The sequence below is a fragment of the Passer domesticus genome, chromosome 4 (assembly GCF_036417665.1).
Source record: "Passer domesticus isolate bPasDom1 chromosome 4, bPasDom1.hap1, whole genome shotgun sequence".
Lineage (NCBI taxonomy): Eukaryota > Metazoa > Chordata > Aves > Passeriformes > Passeridae > Passer > Passer domesticus.
This window is the reverse complement of record NC_087477.1, coordinates 2,163,702-2,184,473: the sequence shown is the minus strand read 5'-3', so window position 1 is coordinate 2,184,473 and position 20,772 is coordinate 2,163,702. Positions and strand designations below refer to the sequence as shown.

Here is a 20,772-nt window from a genome sequence, read left to right as displayed (position 1 = left end):
TGGATCTGTACCACTGCGTGCTCATCCTTCACCTGAATGGGGAGCTGCCCCCAAAGTTGCCATGCATCACTTTTACTTTTTCTCCTCTTGGGTATATTTTGGAGCAGCTGTTCTATGTGGCTTTTGATGATGATCCTGTGGGAAGCAGCCATTTGCCTGCTGTGCTATCCTCACAACTAGTACTAACTCTTCATTCCCTTTGGTTTTATTTGGGGTTTTTTTTATCTATTTGTTTGATTGGTTTGCTGCATGGGTTTGTTTGTTTGTTTGTTTGTTTGTTTGTTTGTTTGTTTGTTTGTGTTTATGTCTGATTTGGCTTGAGTTTTTTGTTTGCTTTTTCATAAATGACTGGTGAAGTTGGCAAAGCCAAACTCAAGATAATGTAAACCAGGATAATCTTTTCAGAAATTCCTTTTGGCTGGGTTTAGCTGCATCCCCTAGGCTCAGGATCACTAGTATATTTTCAGGTTTTGCTCTGCATCATCAGCCTGCCCAGACTCCGCTTGGTGTTTCACAAATGGAGAAGACAATGGACATTGTGCCAAGCTTCCTTTCCAACAGAAAAACCTGGGTCAGCATGACAGAAAAGAAGAAAAATAAATCACCAGTTAGAACAGAACCAGTGTCCCACCATCTTCCCATCCACTGTTATTAATTTTGTACATTTAGAGACAAAGCTGGGTCTAAAGCTTGCATCTCGCAGTTCCTGATGCTATTTGCTACCCTTCAGCCTTGACTGGCCCTGATGTGACTGACTGCTGGGCAAGTGGGGCTGGGGATGCTCAGCCTGGAGACAGGAGACACTGGGAGGCCTCCCTGTGGCTGTGCAGGACTGGAAGGCTCCCACAGGAAAGAAGGGGACAGAGTGTTCAGCAGGGCCTGTGCTGACAGGACAAGGGGGATGGCTTTCAGCTGCAGCAGGTTGATGGAAGCTGCATCTAAGGAAGCTGCTCTTTTCCACTGGGGGTGGTGGGGCACTGGCCCGGGCTGTGCACAGAGACTGTGCATGCCCCATCCTTGGGAACAGGGCTCTGAGCAGCCTGCTCTGGGGGAAGATTGCTCAGCTTGGAACAAGATTTTGTTCTTCAGACTCCCTTCCAAGCCCAACCGTTCAGGGACTCCATCATTCCATGGTCTCCACTGTCCACTTCAGATGGAGCCTGGGAACCGTGATGTCACAGCCCATGCTCCAGCTGGAACGTCCAGTGCCCAGCAAAGGGCACAACACAACCGTTGGCCGCTGTGTTGACACGCTCTGCACCTTGCTCCTGCCCTCGCCTTTCACTCCTCTTATCCCCCCGATACCCCGATCATTCCTGACAGCTCCTGAGTGCCTGGATTTCATCATCCAGCCCTGCAGGATGCTCCCATTTGTCCTGAGGAAGGTATGGTGCCATTCCATGGAGGTGGACACCCCCCACCTGCCCAGGTGGGCTGGAGCTCTGTGGGGATGGAGTGGGACAGGGAGCCCACTCTGAGGTTTTGCTACCTCTGCAGGCTGTCCCAGACGGAGAGGAGGAGATGGAGGTGGATACAAAGATTGATATGGATGAGGAGATGGAAATTGACGGAGAAGACTCTGGAGAGGAAGAGATGGACGTGGATGTGGATGAGGAAGAGGAGATGGATGTTGATATGGAAGAGTCCATTGAGGACATGGACATTGATTGAAAAGGTGAGGAAGAGGTCGTGATCTTGGGCTGAAGACCAATGCCAGCAGCAGGACAGGCAGAGTGGGTCTCCTGCTGCCAGGCTGGGGCTGGGCTGGGTGCTCCCTGCTCAGGGACATTGTACCCAGGGCACTGGATTCTGGTGGCCATCCACAGCCTGTCCTGTGCCTGCTTTGCTCCACACAAGCTCCATCCCAGACCCAGCCAGGCTCAGTTCTGGTAGCAGAGTCCTGCTGCTGTGCCAGTGTCTGCCAGCCTGGGGGCACATGCAAGAACCCTCTGTGCCTGACTGGAGTGACCGTGGCACTTGCTTTTCTTCCAGGAACAGTGGACATCACAGACAGGGACACCTGCAATCAATAAAAGGTTTTTTTCCATTTTCTCAAGCCACGCGTTGGGCGCCACTAACTGTATTTGTCCTGGTTTAGGGCAAGTTTGGGAGATAACCCCCAAAGGGGCTTCTCTACAAAAGCAGATTCAATTGCCCCTCCCCCCTCCAACCAGTTCGGGAGAAAATATCTCCTTGCAGAAAAATGGAAAGAAACCTGTTTATTAAACAATAGAAACCAAACAATATTAAGCAATAAAACTTCTCACTGATCCAAGGAAAGCAAACTCAGAACAGTCCCCTCCCCGGGTTGCAGCTTGGCTCACTCAGTCTTTGATCAGTCTCTCTGGTGCTGGAAATGCTGCTGCCCAGGCCCGGCCAGGGGGCCACAGGTGGAGCTGCCGGCGCTCTTCTGGGTGTTCAGTGCAGAGCAGGCTTGACCAGGTCCAAGAAAAAAGGAAAAAATCACAATCCGGAGAACTTCTTTGCCTCAGCTAGCTAAAACTAACTAAAAGCAAGAAAAAGGGAAAAAAGGAGCTCTGTCCGGCTGTCTGTCCATCCGCAGACAACACAGTCCAGGAGCAGGAATGTGGAGGAGTGAGAGCAGTCTGAAAACAAGCTGTGCGCTTCTTCCCTGCCCTCTTCACTGTTTGGAAGAGAGTCTTAAAGGTGTAAAAATTATTCTTCAGTATAAAGAGAACAAGACGATTGGGGATTAAAGCGTCATATAGTCAACCCAGGACATTCCACCCCTTATCCCCATATCGTCGGCTTACTACTAAAACTAATATATATTTGAAGTCTACAAACACATACATTATACATCTAATATACAGCTATACACAGACAATGGTGGCAACATTCAGCAAACAGTGATATTTATACATGGTTCTCACCCAACAATCAGATCTCCCTGAGGTACACATTGTGTTCTTCCATCTTTTTGCATTATCCACCATGTGCAACCTGGTCCCTGAGCAAAAACAACCCCGCGAATGGGTTTGTCTGTACTCGAGGCAGGATTGATCCAAACTGTCTTCCCTAACAAACCACTGACATGTACCACTGGGACTTTGTTTCCATCTATACTGTGCAAAGGCTCATATTGGGCAGGGCCCACTCGGTTAGTAGAGCCTCGGGTATTAACTAACCAGGTGGTCTTTGCCAGATGCTGCTCCCAATTTTTGAAAGATCCCCCACCTAAGGCTTTTAAGGTGCTTTTTAGCAGCCCATTGTACCTTTCCACTTTGCCCGCAGCTGGTGCATGGTAGGGGATACGGTACACCCACTCAATGCCATATTCTCTGGTCCAGGTGCTGATAAGGCTGTTCTTGAAATGAGTCCCATTGTCTGACTCAATCCTCTCAGGGGTACCATGTCTCCACAGGACTTGCTTTTCCAGGCGCAGGATGGTGTTCTGGGCAGTAGCATGAGGCACAGGGTAGGTCTCCAACCATCCCGTGGTGGCTTCTACCATTGTGAGCACGTAGCGCTTGCCTTGGCGTTTCTGGGGCAGTGTGATGTAGTCAATCTGCCAGGCCTCCCCATACTTGTACTTGGACCACCGCCCACCATACCATAGGGGCTTCACCCTCTTGGCCTGTTTGATGGCAGCACACGTCTCACAGTCATGGATAACCTGAGAAATACTGTCCATGGTTAAATCCACCCCTCAGTCTCGTGCCCACTTATAGGTGGCATCTCTCAGCCCTGATGACCTGAGGCATCATGGGCCCCTCGAGCTAGGAATAACTCTCCCTTGTGCTCCCAGTCTAGGTCTATCTTGGACACCCCTATCTTTGCAGCCTGGTCTACCTGCTCATTGTTTTGGTGCTCCTCATTGGCTCTACTCTTGGGGACATGGGCATCTACATGGCGGACCTTCACAGGTAGCCTCCCTACCCTGGTAGCGATGTCTTTCCACTCTTCAACAGCCCAAACTGGTTTTCCTCTACGCTGCCAATTAGCCTCTTTCCACCTCTCCAGCCATCCCCACAGAGCGTTGGCTACCATCCATGAATCAGTGTAGAGGTAGAGCTTTGGCCACCTCTCTCTTTCAGCAATGTCCAGGGCCAGTTGAACAGCTTTGAGGTCAGCAAGTTGGCTTGATCCACCTTCTCCTTCAGTGGCCTCTGCAACCTGTCGTGTGGGGCTCCATACGGCTGCTTTTCACTTCCGATTCATTCCTACCATGCGACAGGAACCATCAGTAAAAAGAGCATATTGTGTTTCTTCTGCTGGCAGTTGGTTATATGGAGGAGCTTCTTCAGCACGTGTCACTTCTTGTTCCTCTTCATCAGTGAGACTGAAGTTTTCACCTTCTGGCCAGTTTGTAATTATTTCCAGAATCCCAGGGCAATTCAGCTTTCCAATACGGGCGCGCTGTGTTATGAGAGCAATCCACTTACTCCATGTAGCACTGGTGGCATGGTGGGTAGAGGGAACCTTTGCTTTGAACATCCACCCCAGTACTGGTAGTCGGGGTGCCAGGAGGAGTTGTGCTTCAGTGCTTATTACTTTTGAGGCAGCTTGGACTCCTTCATAGGCTGCTAAAAATTCTTTTTTTGTTGGAGTATAGTTGGCTTCAGACCCTCTTATCTTCGACTCCAAAATCTTAGTGGTTGGCCTCGAGTCTCCCCAGGCACCTCCTGCCACAGGCTCCAGGACAAACCATGGTTCCCGGCTGCAGAGTAGAGCATATTTTTCACTTCTGGTTTTGTCTTGACTGGGCTAAGGGCTACCGCGTGAGCGATCTCCTGCTTAATCTGGACGAAGGCTTGTTGCTGCTCAGGGCTTCAGCGGAAAATGTTCTTCTTACGGGTGACTAGATAGAGAGGGCTCACGAACTGACTGTACTCAGGAATGTGCATTCTCCAAAAACCTATGGCACCTAGGAAAGCTTGTGTTTCCTTCTTGTTGGATGGTGGAGACATTGCTGTGATCTTGTTGATGACATCAGTGGGAATCTGACATCGTCCGTCTTGCCACTTCACTCCCAGAAACTGGATCTCTTGAGCAGGTCCCTTGACTTTGCTCTTCTTGATGGCAAAGCCAGCTTTCAGGAGAATCTGGATAATTTTCTCTCCTTTCTCAAACACTTCTGCTGCCGTCTTCCCCCATACAATGATGTCATCAATATAGTGCAGATGTTTTGGAGCTTCTCCAGGTGAAGGCAAACTGTGGCCTGCATTCTGCTGCCAGCGGAGTGGAGAAAAATGCATTAGCAATATCAATAGTTGTTGGGAGTTTTGTAACAACCTAGCTCTGAGCTAAAGGTCACAGTGAGATTAATTTGACCGAGATAGAGAATGAGGGGAGTTGCCATTCCAATTAAACTGTGTCCTTGGCCCACAGATGAAGAAATGCACAGAAACAGGTGGTAAAGCAAAACAGCTTGGGAAAAGTAGTGATAGTTACACCAAAACAGCACGTAGATAGCTGATAACTAATTAGCCAATGGTGAGCTGGGATTTTGCACTATGCATGAGCTAATTAAAGGGTGTATAATAATTGGTGATTCGGGAATAAAGACGAGACTTGTAGATCATCATCTGGTGAACGAGTCTTCCTTCTCTATCAAATGGCTGACCCCGACGTGAACCCGTAAGACGACTACGGACGGACACGGCTGCCACGGATCGGGAAGTAGGAGCGGGTGCCTCTGAAGCAAGGGGGGGACGGCAAACGATCCACTGCGAGTTCGCGGCCCTGGGAGCTATATAGATAGTCCCAGCCTACGTGCTGCCGGAGTCTGAAAGCCTTGCAACAGCGCTGATTAGAAATGGAAAGGCAAGCAGCATATGATTTATTTACTTGCTTTTTAAAAAAGCAGCAGATTAAGGACATAGACTTGCAGAAAGAGCTCCCACAGTTGTTAGCTTACAAGTATGCACAAGGAGTTTCTCAAAATCCTTATATAGTACATGAATTAACAGAGTGGCATAAGTTCGGGACCAGGAAAGCGACAGGGGCCGTGGGAGAGCCCGGGGCGGACGCGGCGGCGAGAACGCGTATGGTGGCGGCGGCATGCTCGGTGCTGGCGGCGGTCCCAGCGGTGCAGCGGCGGAGCGGACCGAGCGCTGCGGAGGCGGCATGCTCGGTGCTGGCGGCGGTTACGCGCACCATGGGTCCAGTGACACGCACGGTGACAAAAACTCGCACGGCAGCTGTCCGTAGGGAAAGAGCACAGATCGTGAGGGAAGTGCCAGCCGGGGCCGGGCCAGCCAAGGCGAGACGCGGGGGCCGAATACGCGGCAGCGTCAAGCGCAGTGCCGGTGGTAGCAGCGGCGGACACGCACCAGTAACGCGAAACCCGAAAGCTGGAGCTGGGAGGGCTTTTTCACTTTTTGCAACCGCACAAAAGCACCAGCGGTGTGGGACATGCTCCCGCAGGCTGCGGGTGTTGGCGCAGAGCCAGGGGGAACCAGCCCGAGCGGAGATCCAGGCGGAGCGGAGCCCAAAGGAGATCACGGATGCGCGGGTCCGGGCGAGGGCGTTCCTTTCCGCACCCCCGAGGTGGCGCAGGCTGAAGCTGTGCCCAAGCAGGCGGAGACGGGCGTGGGCAGACATTCCTCAGGGCACCGCCCTGTCACAGCTGCCTGGCAACCACAGCAGCCAGCCCATCGCAGCAATTCAAACAAGTGTCTGAGAAAAAACAGGTCAGGAATTTTCTTCAAGATCAGGATGGAAAACTTCTGCAAATTCACACAGTGCTTCATCATGCAGCAGATGTTATACGGGGCATTTCACCCAACTGTTCCACAGGCTTTAGAGTTAGTTTACCAGGTTTTTTTGTAAATGTGTTTGCTTTTCTAAAAGTGATTGAGTATTTCGGTTTGATAACTTTAAGTTTGATGACTTCATTGCCTTTCCCTTGCCTGAGGCGGGAGCAACCTTTTAGGGGGGCAGAGTCTAAGTAAACTTCCTAGTTTCTGTTTGGACTACATGTGAGAAGATTTAAACTGTAATATTTCTGTATACTATAGTCTTTATGGTCTTTGCTTTCTTCTATTCATTAAGAGATGGCATTAGATAAATGGATGTAAATGTGCTAATTGTTTTTGTACTGTCCTTATTTTAAGTGAAATTATTTGTGTTTAAAATTATCTGTCATCTTTCTCAGTTTTGTTTTTAAATATCTATGCAAACTGTCCAGCTTTACCAGCCTGTTATCCTTCAGTTAATGATTGTTGTCAATCAGTAAGAAATCTCAGTGTAACAAAATGCCAGAGGAACTGCTTTTATTGTAAAAAATTATTCCCAGGGAAACAAAATGTCATGTAAAGATGAAAGTATTAGTAAAGATTCAATTACCCAAGGTGTCTTGGAAGACAGAGCATTTGGAAAAGGTCAATCAGACCCTGTTATGGGGTCATCAGTCGATTCCCCAATGATTCAAAGTTTTAAGAATTATTTATATTAAGTTTATAACCTTTGTTATTTTTAGTTTTTATAAGTAATGCTGATAGATAGTGATTGTTGTTAATATTACATGAATGTTTAGAAAAGGGGTTGTCTTAACTTCCTTGAACACTTGCTGTTGATAAGTTGATTACATTATGTGAATTCTCTGATTTTTTTGATAAGAATTATTATTAAGGTATTGTTGTAGTATTTACAGCCAGCTTTCATGTGTTTTTCTATTTTTTTTGTGTGATCACCTGCAAGACACGTGTCTCTTCAAGATCCTGTCTTTTATTTCCTAACTATTTAGATGTTTCTGAAAGTTTTTATCCAAATTGCCAGTTTTGTGGTTCTTTTAATTATTATTACAGGAATACTCCAGCAGAGAATTCAAGAAGTTTGCTGTGTTTGGAAAATCTCTGTCTTGACAGAAACTTCAGAAAGATTCAATTGTTTGATAGTTTGATTAGTTTGTAACCCTAAGGTTTCTTGTTTATAACAGTTGTTTTTAAAAAGTCCTGTTTAAAAAAATGTGTTAAGTGACACTCACCAGTTAGATTTTGGGCTCTGGCCAAGCTCTAGCTCTATTTGGATGGAGTGACTGACAATCAACCCAGATGTTTTCTGCATCAAATAGTATTCATGTCCGTTTGACTTGGCGATTTGACCATCTATGATAGCTGAGCTATTTTCAGAAGGAGTTGGGGGAAACATGAATCCGGACATGATTTCTCCAATTCTCTGTCATTTTAAGGTTTATCAGCTGTCGCAGACTCTGGGATAAAAGTTCAGTGTTGTAGTGTTTAGTAATTTTCTGATCTTGTATATGTTGTTGTGTGTATTATCTAAATTGATTCCTAATTACTCTTATCTTAACATTTCTCTATGTAACATTGCAAAATGAAACCAGGACCCATTCTTCACCTCCAGGATTTTGAGAAGATTCTTCAGTCCTGCAGGGACGTGGGATTTGTTTGTGTTTTAACAGGTGCAAAGTCCAGATGGATTTCAATGAAGAATGTGTAACTCTATCAAGAGCAAGAGAAACGTTGACCATTCAACAAGCAAAGAAGACAGACAGATATTGGACATGCTGTCTCAAGATGTACAAAGTGTAAGTCATGCAGTATTGCAGAACAGAGCAGCAATGTATGCTATAGGGATATTAGGTGTAATAGTATTGCTAATGCTTGTATTACCATGCTTGCTTAATTGCGTACAAAGAATAGTGAGTCATATGATGGGAAGGGCTTGGAAAACAACACTTCTGGCCCAAAAAGAAAACGGGGGAAATGTTGGGAGCTTTGTAACAAGCTAGCTACGAGCTAAAGGTCACTGTGAGATTAATTTGACTGAGATAGAGAATGAGGGGAGTTGCCATTCCAATTAAACTGTGTCCTTGGCCCACGGATGAAGAAATGCACAGACACAGGTGGTAAAGCCAAACAGCCTGGGAAAGTAGTAAGTAGTTATACCAAAACAGCACATAGATAGCTGATAACTAATTAGCCAATGGTGAGCTGGGATTTGCACTATGCATGAGCTAATTAAAAGGTGTATAATAATTGGCGATTCAGGAATAAAGGCGAGACTTGTCGATCATCATATGGTGAGCGAGTCTTCCTTCTCCATCAGTTCTGCCCTCTTCCTGATGATGCTGTGCATGGATGGAGCCCTGCCGTGCTTTCAGGATGCTATTCTTGAAAACTTCCAGCATTCCCAGCCCCTGTGCTCTCCATGGATGCCTGCCATGGAATCCCTCTCAGCTGGGTTCAGAGCATCCTCAGATTGGCTCTTCTAAAATCAGGGGTGGCACAGGTTCTGGAGGATTCCTATTCAGAAAGACTTAATTGTACTTGTGATTGGAAATCCAGTTTTGTTTGATCAGCTGCTCTTACAAAGAATATGTACCAAACCCTGGAATGGTGAAAAGCCACTGAGCAGGAGATGCAGCATGATGCTTCATTGGGAGGGGCAGGCAGGCCACGCACATTCAGGGCATCCCCCCCATCAGAAGGACATGCATTTTGTCCCTCTCATCCCTCCACCCCACAACCAGGCCTGACATCTCCTCCTCTGGAGTGGAGTTTTTCCTGTTATAACGTCATCTCATGCTTGGTCAGCACGTGAGAAGAGGCTGCAATGGCTTCTGATGCCACCTCCATGCCAAACACAGCTCCATTGGGTGCTGTTCCTCTTTCACAGGTTAACTTCCCATCAATTGACCAATCCATTGTCTCCTAAGGGTCACATTCCCACCAGTTCATCCAGAAGGTTTCCTTCACTGTCTGTTCTTGTCTTGCTGACGTGCACAACAGCGGATCAAATGTGGCAAGGACTTAGACACGACTTCACTCCTGACTCACAGGCTCCTTGTGCCACTGCTGGCCTTCCGTGTGCTCAGCAAGATCTGTAACTGCACAGGGTTGTGGAACTGCAGCTTCAGCACAGGGACCGTGCCAGCCTGACCTGCCCTCGTTCATGTGCACAAAACACGGCGTGGCAGAGAATGGCAGCAGGGGCCTGTGTGTCCCAGGGCCCCGGATTTGCGGCGCTTCAGCTCCACAGGGATGCAGGCAAAGTGAAGAAGCCAAACCGTTTATTAATGAAATCCAAAAACAAGGGGTGATATGGGAGGGGAAGAGGGAATGGGCAGTGTCTGAGGGCTGGAGGGAGGGAGGTATCTACAGGCAGGGAAAGGCCAGAAGCCATGCGAGCTTCCCACAGGCTCAGCTGTACCAATCATCAGCTGTGCCTGGAGCTCCAGTGGCAATGGGAGATGGTGTCCTGTTCAGTGTCTCCTGGTGCTGTTCTTGGGACACTGGTTCACCGCATCCTGAAGATGGACCTAATTCTTCAGCTCTTCTGGCAAACCGGGCGTGAATATTCAGGTTTCAGTGGGACAGACTAGTGTCTTTCCTTGGGACTGAAATGGCTGGAACAAAGAAGAGAGCCACAGTCAGCACCCACATCTGCATGAATCCTAGGAGACCCTCCTGCCAAGGTGTGCTGCTTTGTGCACCCCAGACATCATGTTTTGGGAGAAGCTGCTGGCAGCTTCCTCCGTGTCTGCTAGGAAACCAATCAATGGCTGCCTTTGGGAATTGATAATCTGGAAAGCTGTACACAAAAGCCTCTGTGAAAAACACATCTTAAAAACAAAAGAAACTCGGGGAACTTCCTCTTTTCCCTTCTGGCCGACAAAGAGATAACACTGCTGGCCCAGCCAAGGCCTGGCTGAGGTCTGTGAAGAAGAAGTCAAGCCCTAGATGGGAAAGATGAGGAGATGCCTTTAGTTTTAGGCCAAAATTCTCTTGTAATTCTCCTGTATATGGAGAATGATACTTTTTTCCCTCTAACGCATGAAGGTATGGGGAGATGAAAGTGTTCAAATGGTAGGTATTGAGCAAAGACCTCCATGCTAAAGTCAGCGGATGTTAAAGTAGCTGTGATTCTTGGAGAAGTTTCAACAGAGACAGGGAGAAGAGTGATGAAGATCCTGTGCCCCCAGGAACAGAAGATCTCTCTTGCTAGAGATGAAGATGATTTTAGAGAACAAGAACTTTGCTTTTGAACAGCTCATCTTTAAAACAGTAGCCCATAAGTTGACATGCCACATAAACCCAGCTGTGGGAAAAGCTTGTGGAAAATGGGAGTGATTTCAGCATTGCACATTTCCCTGGGTGGCTGCTATTCATGGAAATTGAGAGCCACGAGAGAACTGTTTTCTTATGGAAAAGTCTCCATAACATTAATAAGAGGGACTTCTCTCCTTAAGCAAAGAGACAAAAGACTATTGCAGAGGTAGTAAACTGACTCAAAATTTTGGTTTGGTCTCTTTACATTGTCAGTGGGAAAGAAAAGGTTGTAGGGGGAGGAGAAGTGTTCCGAAGGTTTTGTTCTGACTCTTATTACTCTTTCTTTTAGTTACTCTTAAATTGTGTCTCAGTCACAGTAGCATGCCCTGTGCAGCTGTGGGGGCACAGGTGACAGAGCCCCGGTGCCCTGAGGGGCAGGGAGGGAGCATTGGCAGCAGGCTGGGCAAAGAGAGGGGCCCGAGGGTCCTGGAGCTCTCTGCCTGTCTGGCAGAGCCCATTGGACGGGCTGTGATGGGCCACGGGCCCTAAAGGCTGGTGAGCCCTGAGCTCTCAAGGCACGTGGGCCCCGTACCTGTCACACGTTGGGGCACAGCGCAGGAGGGTCAGCACCACATCAACAGGATGTTCTTCAGCCAGCCTCACAATGTCAATTTTCAGCCTGGCATCCACAGTGTCATGGGACACCAGCCTCTGGTGGATGTTCCTTACAATGGCTGGCACCTGGAGGACACCTGGGGGAAACTTGGAGCGCTCTTCAAGGGAGCAACTTCCCCAGCTTCCCTTCCCGCCACACTGTGCTGGCCTCAAAGGCTGAGGGGCCCCAGTAATCACGGCTTGAGGGGGCACAAAGTCCTGGGAGGCCTCCAGGCCTGATCCCAGCCTGCTTAGCTGCTCCTGAGACGAAAGACAAGGGTCCCTGAAATACTCTGGTATTAATTCCTCGATCAGAGTTGGAGTGGGCGTGGTGTCAGGATTTGCGGTGGCTTCAGTCTCTCCAGTGTTGGCATTTGTCATGGCCACGTCCTCAGTCACTGCCTTGTCTCCGTTTGCTGTGTCCTCATTCATTATGGTGTCAGAGTCTTGAAAGTGCTCAGCTGAATCCAGGCTGACATCAGGCTCTGCCTGGAGCTCGGTCAGCCCCGAGTCAGGCTCGGCTGGGCCCTCAGCTGCACTGGTCCCGGTCTCTCTGCGCTGAACTCGCAGAAACTTCCGGAACATCTGCAGGACAGGGAAGCCAGAGATGCTCCATGGCATTCTCCAAGCGTAGTGCTCGGCTGAGCAGGGACAGCAGGCCCAGCCCATGGATGGGATGGCTGCAGGTACCTTCAGGGTTCTGTGGAAGCGGCCACGGCTGGATTGCTGCTCTTGTGTGCGCTCCACGGCTGCATCTGGCAAAGAGCGAGCACAGCCAGAGCTGAGGGGCTGCGGGAGAGGCCGGAGAACACAGCCCAGCCCTGCGCTCCCCAGGCAGGGACAGCCCCGGGATGCCCCAGGGGGATGGAGCACGGCCACTGTGGGGTGTCTGCCTGGGCCCTCTTCCGTCCTGTCCATGGGCATGTCCCCAGGGGATGGGATGGGATGGGATGGGATGGGATGGAATGGGATGGGATGGGATGGGATGGGATGGGATGGGATGGGATGGGATGGGATGGGATGGGATGGGATGGGATGGGCCCACACTGGCTGCAGCCATCCGCCCTGTGGCCCAGCTCTGACACTCACCATCCTGCAGTGTCTGGATCTGCTCCGGCTCTTCAGGCTGTTCTGCTGGGGCAGCTCCAGGGCCTTTGTTTTTTTTTCCCCCTGAGCACTTTGAACAAGCCAAGGAATCTGCCTGCCATGTCAGAGTCTGGCCTAGAGGGCACCTTAAATAGAGGTTCCTCAGGATATTGCCAAGTCAACAAGTCTTGCAGTTGCTGAAAGCACCAGCAAGAGAGAAGCCTCAGGAAGGCAGCAGGACAGCAAGCAGCAAGACCTGCACTTTGGTCTTGAGGACTCCTGCCAAAATCACAGGAGACTCCTCAACAACGATTCAGGTCACCAAATCCCGCGGTCTGGCCTGGAGTGCACAGGCCACAGGGATAGATGTCTTGGAAAAGATCCGAGTCACCAAATGCCACAGTCTGGCCGCAAGGCCAGCTGCAGGAACAGCGTCTGGAAAAAGCTCCGGGTCGGACACGAACGAGTGCGCTGTGTGGGGGCTCCTCACAGCACCGCTCTGTCCCGTCCTGTCCCGTCGCCTGCTCCGAGCGCTGTGGAGTGTTCTTGTCACCCCCAGCTCCTACGTCACCACGTGTCACAAAGGACACACTCCTCCATTCCATGCCACCGTGACCGTGCTGCAGCGTGTCACAAAGGACCCTTGCACACACTGCCACCTGCCCTAGGGCCGCCCCCAGCCCACCCAAAGTGGCCCAGGTTGGAAGGAATCCCTGGCCCCAAGTGTCTAAGGCAGCCCGACAGGATCTTTAGGAAGGGCTCAGCCCATCAGCAAACGCTGCCCTGCTCTGCGGGCTCAGGGCAGCAGAAGGAGCCCCCAGGGCTGCCGAGGCAGCCGCGCTGGCAAGGGCACGGGGCCTTCCACGGAAGCTGGCACGGCCTCCTTGGGACACGTCCTGGCTGCTGGCCATCCTAAACCCGCGGCTGTGACAGGCACAGGGAACGTGTGGGCCAGGGCACCAATGCTGCTCTGAGCCCTGGGGCCCGGGCAGCGCTGCCATCAGCAGGTGTGGCAGAGTCCCCGCCCAAGCAGAGCTGCCACCCCCCCGAGCCCTGGCAGCGCTGCTGCCCCTCTCCTGCCCCAGAGACCTGTGCCCCGGGGGGCTTCTGTGCCACAGGGAGCCAAAGCCCACGTGCACTGGGAGCTGTGCTCCTCCCTGCAGGGGCTGTTGGCAGCAGCACCTGGAGCACTGCTGCAACACTTGGTGTCTGTCAGAAGCTCGTACTACATGCTGGAAGTGTTTTCTCATTAAAGTAATTTCCTGCAGCACAAAAGCCTCTTTACCGTGATGACACAGAAGAATCTGGCATTAAAGACTCCTCACTTCAGGAAAGCTTTACTTTCCATTTCTCAACTCAAGTAGTTCCAAAAAAGTTGCAAACTCCCCCAGTCAATTGTGATGGCCTGAGAACATGAGAGTTGGAAATTGCCTTCCCCTCTCAAAGCAGCAACTCATGTGCCTTGATGTCATGCATTGGGAGTCACTTTACAAACATTACACTACCCAGAGGTGAACAGAAGGCCATTCTTTGCTTTCAAATGGTTTTCAATGAACGGATGGTAACATCCTCATTCCCTTAAGGAATAGAAGCTCTAAAAGAATGCGAGTCCTCTTCTTCCCTGCAGGATAATCAGGACCATGAACAGAAATAGTCACAGGTATTCTTTCTGCCCTCCATAACCAATGCTCCACCAAACCACAGATGCTGTCTTCAAAGTGACTCCAATTCCAGCCTAGACCTCTCCCCTTCCAGACAACTCTTTCCCCAACCTGCCCCCCAACACTAATCCCCCCAAACACCCGCACAGGAGCCCTCAACACCCCGCCAGGACCCCCAGCTGTCCCTGTCCCTCCGCAGAGCTTTCCCAGCCTCCAGCAGACCCCCTGGTTCCCTGCACGTGCCGTGGGATGGCCCTCAGGAGGATCTGCTCCAAGGCCTTTCCCGGGAGCAAGCTCAGGCTGCCAGGCCCATGGTTCCTGGATCATCCTTCCCACCGAGCCTTCCTGTGCACGGCTGTTCCCTTGGCACATTTGCGCTCGGCTGGGACTTCTCCACTCAGCCAGGGCTGCTGCTAAAGGATGGAGAGCAGCCTGGCAAGCTCTTCCTCCAGCTGCCTCTTTCCTCTTGGGGGAGGTAGAACATTCCACAGGCAAGAAACTGGTGCCTCCACAGACCCTGGATCCATGCTGGGACAGACAAGGACGTGAAGTATGTCATATGGAAAAACTCTTTATCACTAACCGCTCGCATTTGTTCTGTCTGTTCCTTTGTTACCCGTGGTATAAAGCAATACTCACTCGTTTGTCATACACAGAGGCCCCCGCCTACACAGCTCATTCACACCATGTGGGTTCAAGTCTGATGGGTGCCTTGCACAGGTGGCACATGGAGTCCCACCTACACGGTCCCGGGTCAGGGGCGAGCGTCCCCTTGGTGGGTTAGAGTCCCAGAGTTCGGGAGTGGTGTGCTAACTGGCATTGATTAAATGTGGCTGGAATTTGGATTGGGAGCTGGTTTAGAGAGTTTATTAAGTCTGGTATAATATCGTGTGTGTGTCCATGTGTTAAATCTGTCAATGCAACATCGTTTATTCTTTCCTTATGTGAAGATAAGGAAGGGAATGTGCTCAACACTGTTACCTTTTTCCTTTGGGGATGGAATGCTATTAATTGGAGTAGAAGTAGTCAGAAAATTGAGTGTGTGTTCCAAGGTTCATCTCTAAGAATGCAAGAAGTGGAGACACAGTCTCAGAGGGAAACAGCGTTGTATGGTTGTCCTGGGTTGACTATATGATGCTTTTATCCCCAGTCGTCTTGTTCTGTTTATACTGAATAATAAGTTTTACACCTTTAAGATTCTCTTCCAGACAATGAAGAAGGGAGGGAAGAAGCGCGCAGTTTGTTTTCAGACTGCTCTCACTCCTACACAATCCTGCTCCTGGACTGTGTTGTCTGCGGATGCACAGACAGACGGACAGAGCTCCTTTTTTCCTCTTTTTTTTTTTTTTTTTTTTTTTTTTTTTTGCTTTTAGTTAGTTTTAGCTAGCTGAGGCAAAGAAGTTCCCTGGACTGTGATTTTTCCTTTTTCTTGGACCTGTTCAAGCCTGCTCTGGACTGAACACCCAGAAGAGCACCGGCAGCTCCACCTGTGGCCCCCTGGCCGGGCCTGGGCCGCGGCGTTTCCAGCACCAGAGAGACTGATCAGAGACTGAGTGAGCCGAGCTGCAACCCGGGGAGGGGACTGTTCTGAGTTTGCCTTTTTTTTGTTTTTTTGGAGTAGCGAGAAGTTTTATTGTTTAATATTGTTTGGGTTCTATTGTTTAATAAACAGGTTTCTTTCCACTTTTTCTCCATGGGGGTATTTTCTCCCAAACTGGTTTGAGGGGGGAGGGGCAATTGGAGCTGCTTTTGTAGAGAAGCCCCTTTGGGGGTTATGTCCCAAACAAGCCCCGAACCAGGACAATGGTCTTGCAGATTGGAAATTGAAATTGATTGTCTAGAGAACTTAAAATACTCTGAGGAGGTTCTGGAGGACATAGGTCCCTGGCAGCCTAGCGGGGAATTTTTCCAGCAATAGGATAATATCTTTTGGATGCTCGGAGCACCTTAAGCGCTCAGACAATTTTCTAGTTTGTGGGAAAGCCCCTAAGTACCCTTTTGTGTTGTATGAAAGAGTGTGAATATGTGGAACTGCATTTGCATTGTCACCCAGAGGGGCTTGGCAGGTGAGGGACAAGGAAGAAGTAGATGGTGAGAAGGGCCAGAGTGACTCTGACACGAATGAGACTTACAGTCTGACAGGAACCAAGTGCAGGAGCTCTACCTGCATTTCCATTTTCTGATGACGGGAGTGGCAGGGAAAGCAAAGTGGCTGATGCCCTATGCTCCTTGTAACCCTCTGGTCCCTTGTTTGTTGTGTAGGGGGCGTAGAGATTGTAGTCCTTGTAGTGGCCCAAACAATTGGCCCATAGAAGAGAGCAATAGCCTACTTCTCAAAACAACTGGATGAAGTGAGTAGGGGACAGCCTGACTGTGAGCAGTTGCTGCTCTTGTTTCAAACATCCAAGAAGCCTGAGAATTCACTCGAGGTCAACAAATAATTGTATTTATCTCACATTCAGTAGCAGCACTTCTTGAGCAAAAGGGTGGGCGTTGGCTTTCACCCTCCAGATTGCTTAAACATCAGGCAGTTTTGGTGGAACAATGTGGTATTACCAAACTAATCTCTTCTCTAGTTAATCCAGCAGCATTCCTGGCCACTCACCAGACAGACAAGGAACCTTTGTAGCATGACTCTATCAAAACCATGAAGTCCACTTTATTCCAGCTGCCCAGATCTTAAAGAAAGCCCAAATCCAGCAGGAGAATCTCAGTACACAGATGGGAGTGGCTTTGTAAGAGCAGATCAGTGAAAATTGGGATATACAATTAGCATGGAGCAATAGGGGATAGAAGATAGAAGATAGATACTTGAACCCGTACCTTCTGACCAGCCTTAGGAAAAAGGATCACTATATGAACAGATTCCAAGTATGCCTTCAGAGTAATATGTGCCATGAATCAGTTTGGAAAGAAAAGGACTATTGACAGCTCAAGGAAAGCAAATTAAGCATCAAGAAGAAATCTTAAAATTGCTGGAGGCAGTACTAGTACCTCAAGAGGTTGCAGATGTGCACTGCAAAGGACATCAGACCCCAAAAGGGGTAACAGGTTGCAAAAAGAGCAGCAGAACAAAGCCATGCTGAGTTTTGGGCACTAATTCCCAAAGGTAAGGAACAATATGACAATGATGTATGTCATATAATCAGAAAGATCTAGAATTAGCAAGGAATTTACGAGCAGAACAGAAACATATTGTTTTTGCAACTCCTCAGGGATAGACAGTTATACCTGAAAGAGCATTGTGAAAATTAATTACAGATGAACATAATTGTATACAGTGGGAAGGGGATGCCTTACATAATTATTTGAGAAGGACAAGAGTAAGATGCAACCTGTACTCTAGTGGAAAGCAGGAAACCCAGGGGTGTGAAATAATGTCTCAGAACCAATCCACAAACTAGGACTAGAGTTGAGCTTGCACAGTAGACAACGAGAAGATCCTAGATAGCACTGGCAAGTTGACGCTTCTGAATTGCCAAGAAAAGGGGGCTATAAATACCTTTTACATTTCAGTGATACCTTCTCAGCGTGACCTAAGGCATTCCCAACCCAAAGAAATAAAGCTAAAGGAGTTGTCAAGATTTTGTTAAACAACATAATGGCCTGGTTCAGAGTGCCTTTAGACATCTCCTCTGATCGAGGGCCACGTTTCCTAGCAAATATTGCACAGCAACTTTGCAATAATCTCCAAATCAACGGGCACCTACACATGGTGTATTGGCCGCAGGCCAGCAGCCAAGTGGAAAAGAGGAATTATATGCTAAAACAGCAAATAGTCAAAACTGGACAAGGGGCCAACATACCTTGGACCCAGGCCCTACCTTTAGCTTTATTATGGATTCCAGGAGACCAAGAACAAAAGAAAATCTGAATCCCTTTGAAATACTGTACAGAAGACCATATAAGCATAACTATCCAGGGGAAGATACTGTACAAGTTGGGGAGGGGTATCTGCAGAGCCATGTTGTGCAACTGACACAACAGCTGCAGAAAATAAATCAACACATTTTGAGCAGAGGAGCAAGAGGATGCTCCTCTCCACAAGTCCAGCCTGGGGACCAGGTATATGTCAAATCCCCTGGGGGAAAGCCTCTTATCCCAAAATGGAAAGGACTCTAATTAGTACTTTTAATCACTTATACAGCCTTTAAAGCTTAAAGCATTAACCTCTTGGCTACACTATTCCAGAATTAAAAGACTTCTGTAAAAGGCAAGAGGAGTCCACAAGTGGACCTCAGAAAGAACAGAAGAAACCAAGATGCGCTTCACACCATCATCATCTTCCCGATATTTCTGATCAGAATCCAAGGCACAGTAGGTGACTGTCACTACCATCATGATCTCCTTGGCCTGCGAGATCCTGCTAGATGGAACACTCAAAAATATTCAGGACCTAATTGGCTAAAAGGGATTAATAATGTAAAAACACTTTTCACTATTTTAAGGATTAATGACCGAGCTGTTGAAGATTGATGAAAACCTGACTCCATGCCAGCCTTTCTTGACCCACCTGAAAGCAGGATCTCTATGGCTTGTATATTTGAAACTCACAAACCTCTTTTAGATGAGATTACTACAGTGACCATGCACATCCGTGACCTTTCTAAAAAGTAGTGTGTGAGTCATGGATGCATTCCCAGACACCAAATCATAGGTCTAAAAAAGGCTTAAGGGGACGGTTTGGGTCTGAACTGGGAATATGAAATTCTATTGATCAAGAAGTCTTAGCCAATAAATGAAGCACTGTGAGTTCTTATATTGGACAGACACAAACTCCTCTCAGATCAGCCCTGCTAACACTTGCCCAAACCCACAGCCTGGCACCTAACCTATTAACCACCCTGGCCAACAATACACAGCAGGATTGTTTCCAGCAGTCGTTGGCTTTATGGGAAAACTACAGGGTAACATTTCTTTAGCATTTCAGTGTAGACAAGCTCAGCTGTGGCTATGGTCTGTAATCTCAGGAAAACTTAAAAAAAGGAGAGCTGAGGAAATTGCCAAGAGAATTAACTAAATCATGCCTAAAACTGAAACCACAAAGGAGTTTGAAAAAGACTTCCACACTTGGTGGCAATTGGTCAGTTTCACATAGAATGAACGGAATACTGCAGTCTTTTACATTAACCATTAAGAATGCAACAAAATACTGTGTAATTCCAGTTTTGGCCCTTGGAGCTATAAGAACTCATGTAACTCTCAGTCCCATTCAGCATAATGTCTGGGCCATTTTCAACAAGAAAACTGGAAACTGGCAAACTCTTAGTATCAAAGCATGTGTGCCAAGGGATGCACTGAATTTTGTGTGCAAAAATGCAGGGCTTGACAGAGAGGATCGGTGTCTGCACACTGAGGGCAGCCCTTGTATTTGTGAAATGAGCCCAGTAACCCATGCACAGTCACAGGTATGTTATGTGGGAAGGGGATGTGCCTGGGTGAGATCTGCTTGCACAACTATTACAACAGATTCATTAAATGAAACTGCTAATGGTAATAACTTCTCTATTTTTAATTCACAACCAAAAGTGGATGTGACTTGAGCTGCACCACACAATAACTTCTCTTGAGATTATGCAGAATGCGTACGATGTGTATCATGAAGCACCCAAATTCCAAACTGGAAGGAACATTGATGTTCCAAAACAAATACTGTACCAGCCTAATATAGAATGGCTAGTGGCAGAAGTCAAAAATGCATCTCACAGAGCCTTATGGACACTCAAATTGCTATCAAAGAAGTTACCAAAATCATCACTAAAATAGAGAAAGATAGAGAACATCATGAGTCAGATGTCTTCTTGTGATGGACAAATCTTCAATCACCAACAGCTCCTCAGATTTTTAGCTTCCTCAGCAAACCCGTTCTAATTTTTAAAAAAATGAACCCTCCTCTAAACCATCATGAACCTATGGATGTGGTAGAAAATTAAAAGAGCAGCATAACAGTACATATGTCCTGTGGACTGTGGAGGGAATCTTGCAAAAGAATTTGCATCAGGGTAAAGAGAAGGGGAGGATGAAACAAGGCCTTTGTTTGACACAAGCACAAGCAATTCACATAAGCAAACAAGTACTTAGCACAGACACAGGGAAGTACTTAGCAGCAGTTAGCATAAGAAAAACCTGGCAGGCCTAACTTGACAGGAGAGGGACTTGAAAAAAGCTTTAGACACATTCTAGCAGAAGAAGGAAGGGCAAGTAGGGAATGAGCCCTGTGCAGGGAAGCCATGAGGAAGAAGTGCTGCTTTAGGGCATGGAGACCGCTCTGGCCAGCGCCTGCACATCAGCTTCAAGGACAGGAATCTGACAGAATGTATTTCTAACCCCCTGCCTATGCAATCACCTCAGCAGGGTAAAGATGGATGGTATTTTTGATACAATTCCTACAT

General features: G+C 48.2%; 1 protein-coding gene and 1 long non-coding RNA gene across 3 annotated transcripts; one reads left to right on the top strand and one right to left on the bottom strand.

The window, feature by feature from the left end:
• The first annotated feature begins 1,238 nt into the window (after window positions 1–1,238).
• On the top strand, window positions 1,239–9,003 carry LOC135298360 (uncharacterized). Its single transcript, XR_010360349.1, has 3 exons — window positions 1,239–1,385; window positions 1,498–1,675; window positions 8,390–9,003. It is a non-coding gene; the product is annotated as an uncharacterized LOC135298360 (long non-coding RNA).
• Window positions 9,004–9,978: 975 nt separating this feature from the next.
• Window positions 9,979–13,240, bottom strand: LOC135298359 (uncharacterized). Of its 2 annotated transcripts, XM_064415917.1 has the most exons (4): window positions 12,723–13,240; window positions 12,324–12,388; window positions 11,572–12,218; window positions 9,979–10,336 (listed from the first exon to the last, which is right to left on the bottom strand). In XM_064415917.1, the coding sequence occupies exons 3-4, from the start codon at window positions 12,216–12,218 to the stop codon at window positions 10,309–10,311; spliced, it is 675 nt and encodes a 224-aa protein (XP_064271987.1). In that variant the 5' UTR covers window positions 12,324–12,388; window positions 12,723–13,240; the 3' UTR covers window positions 9,979–10,308. The 2 variants fall into 2 exon arrangements, with proteins under 2 accessions (XP_064271987.1, XP_064271985.1); XM_064415915.1 differs by lacking the exons at window positions 12,324–12,388; window positions 12,723–13,240 and having other exon boundaries at window positions 11,572–12,269.
• Between the last annotated feature and the right edge of the window lie 7,532 nt (window positions 13,241–20,772).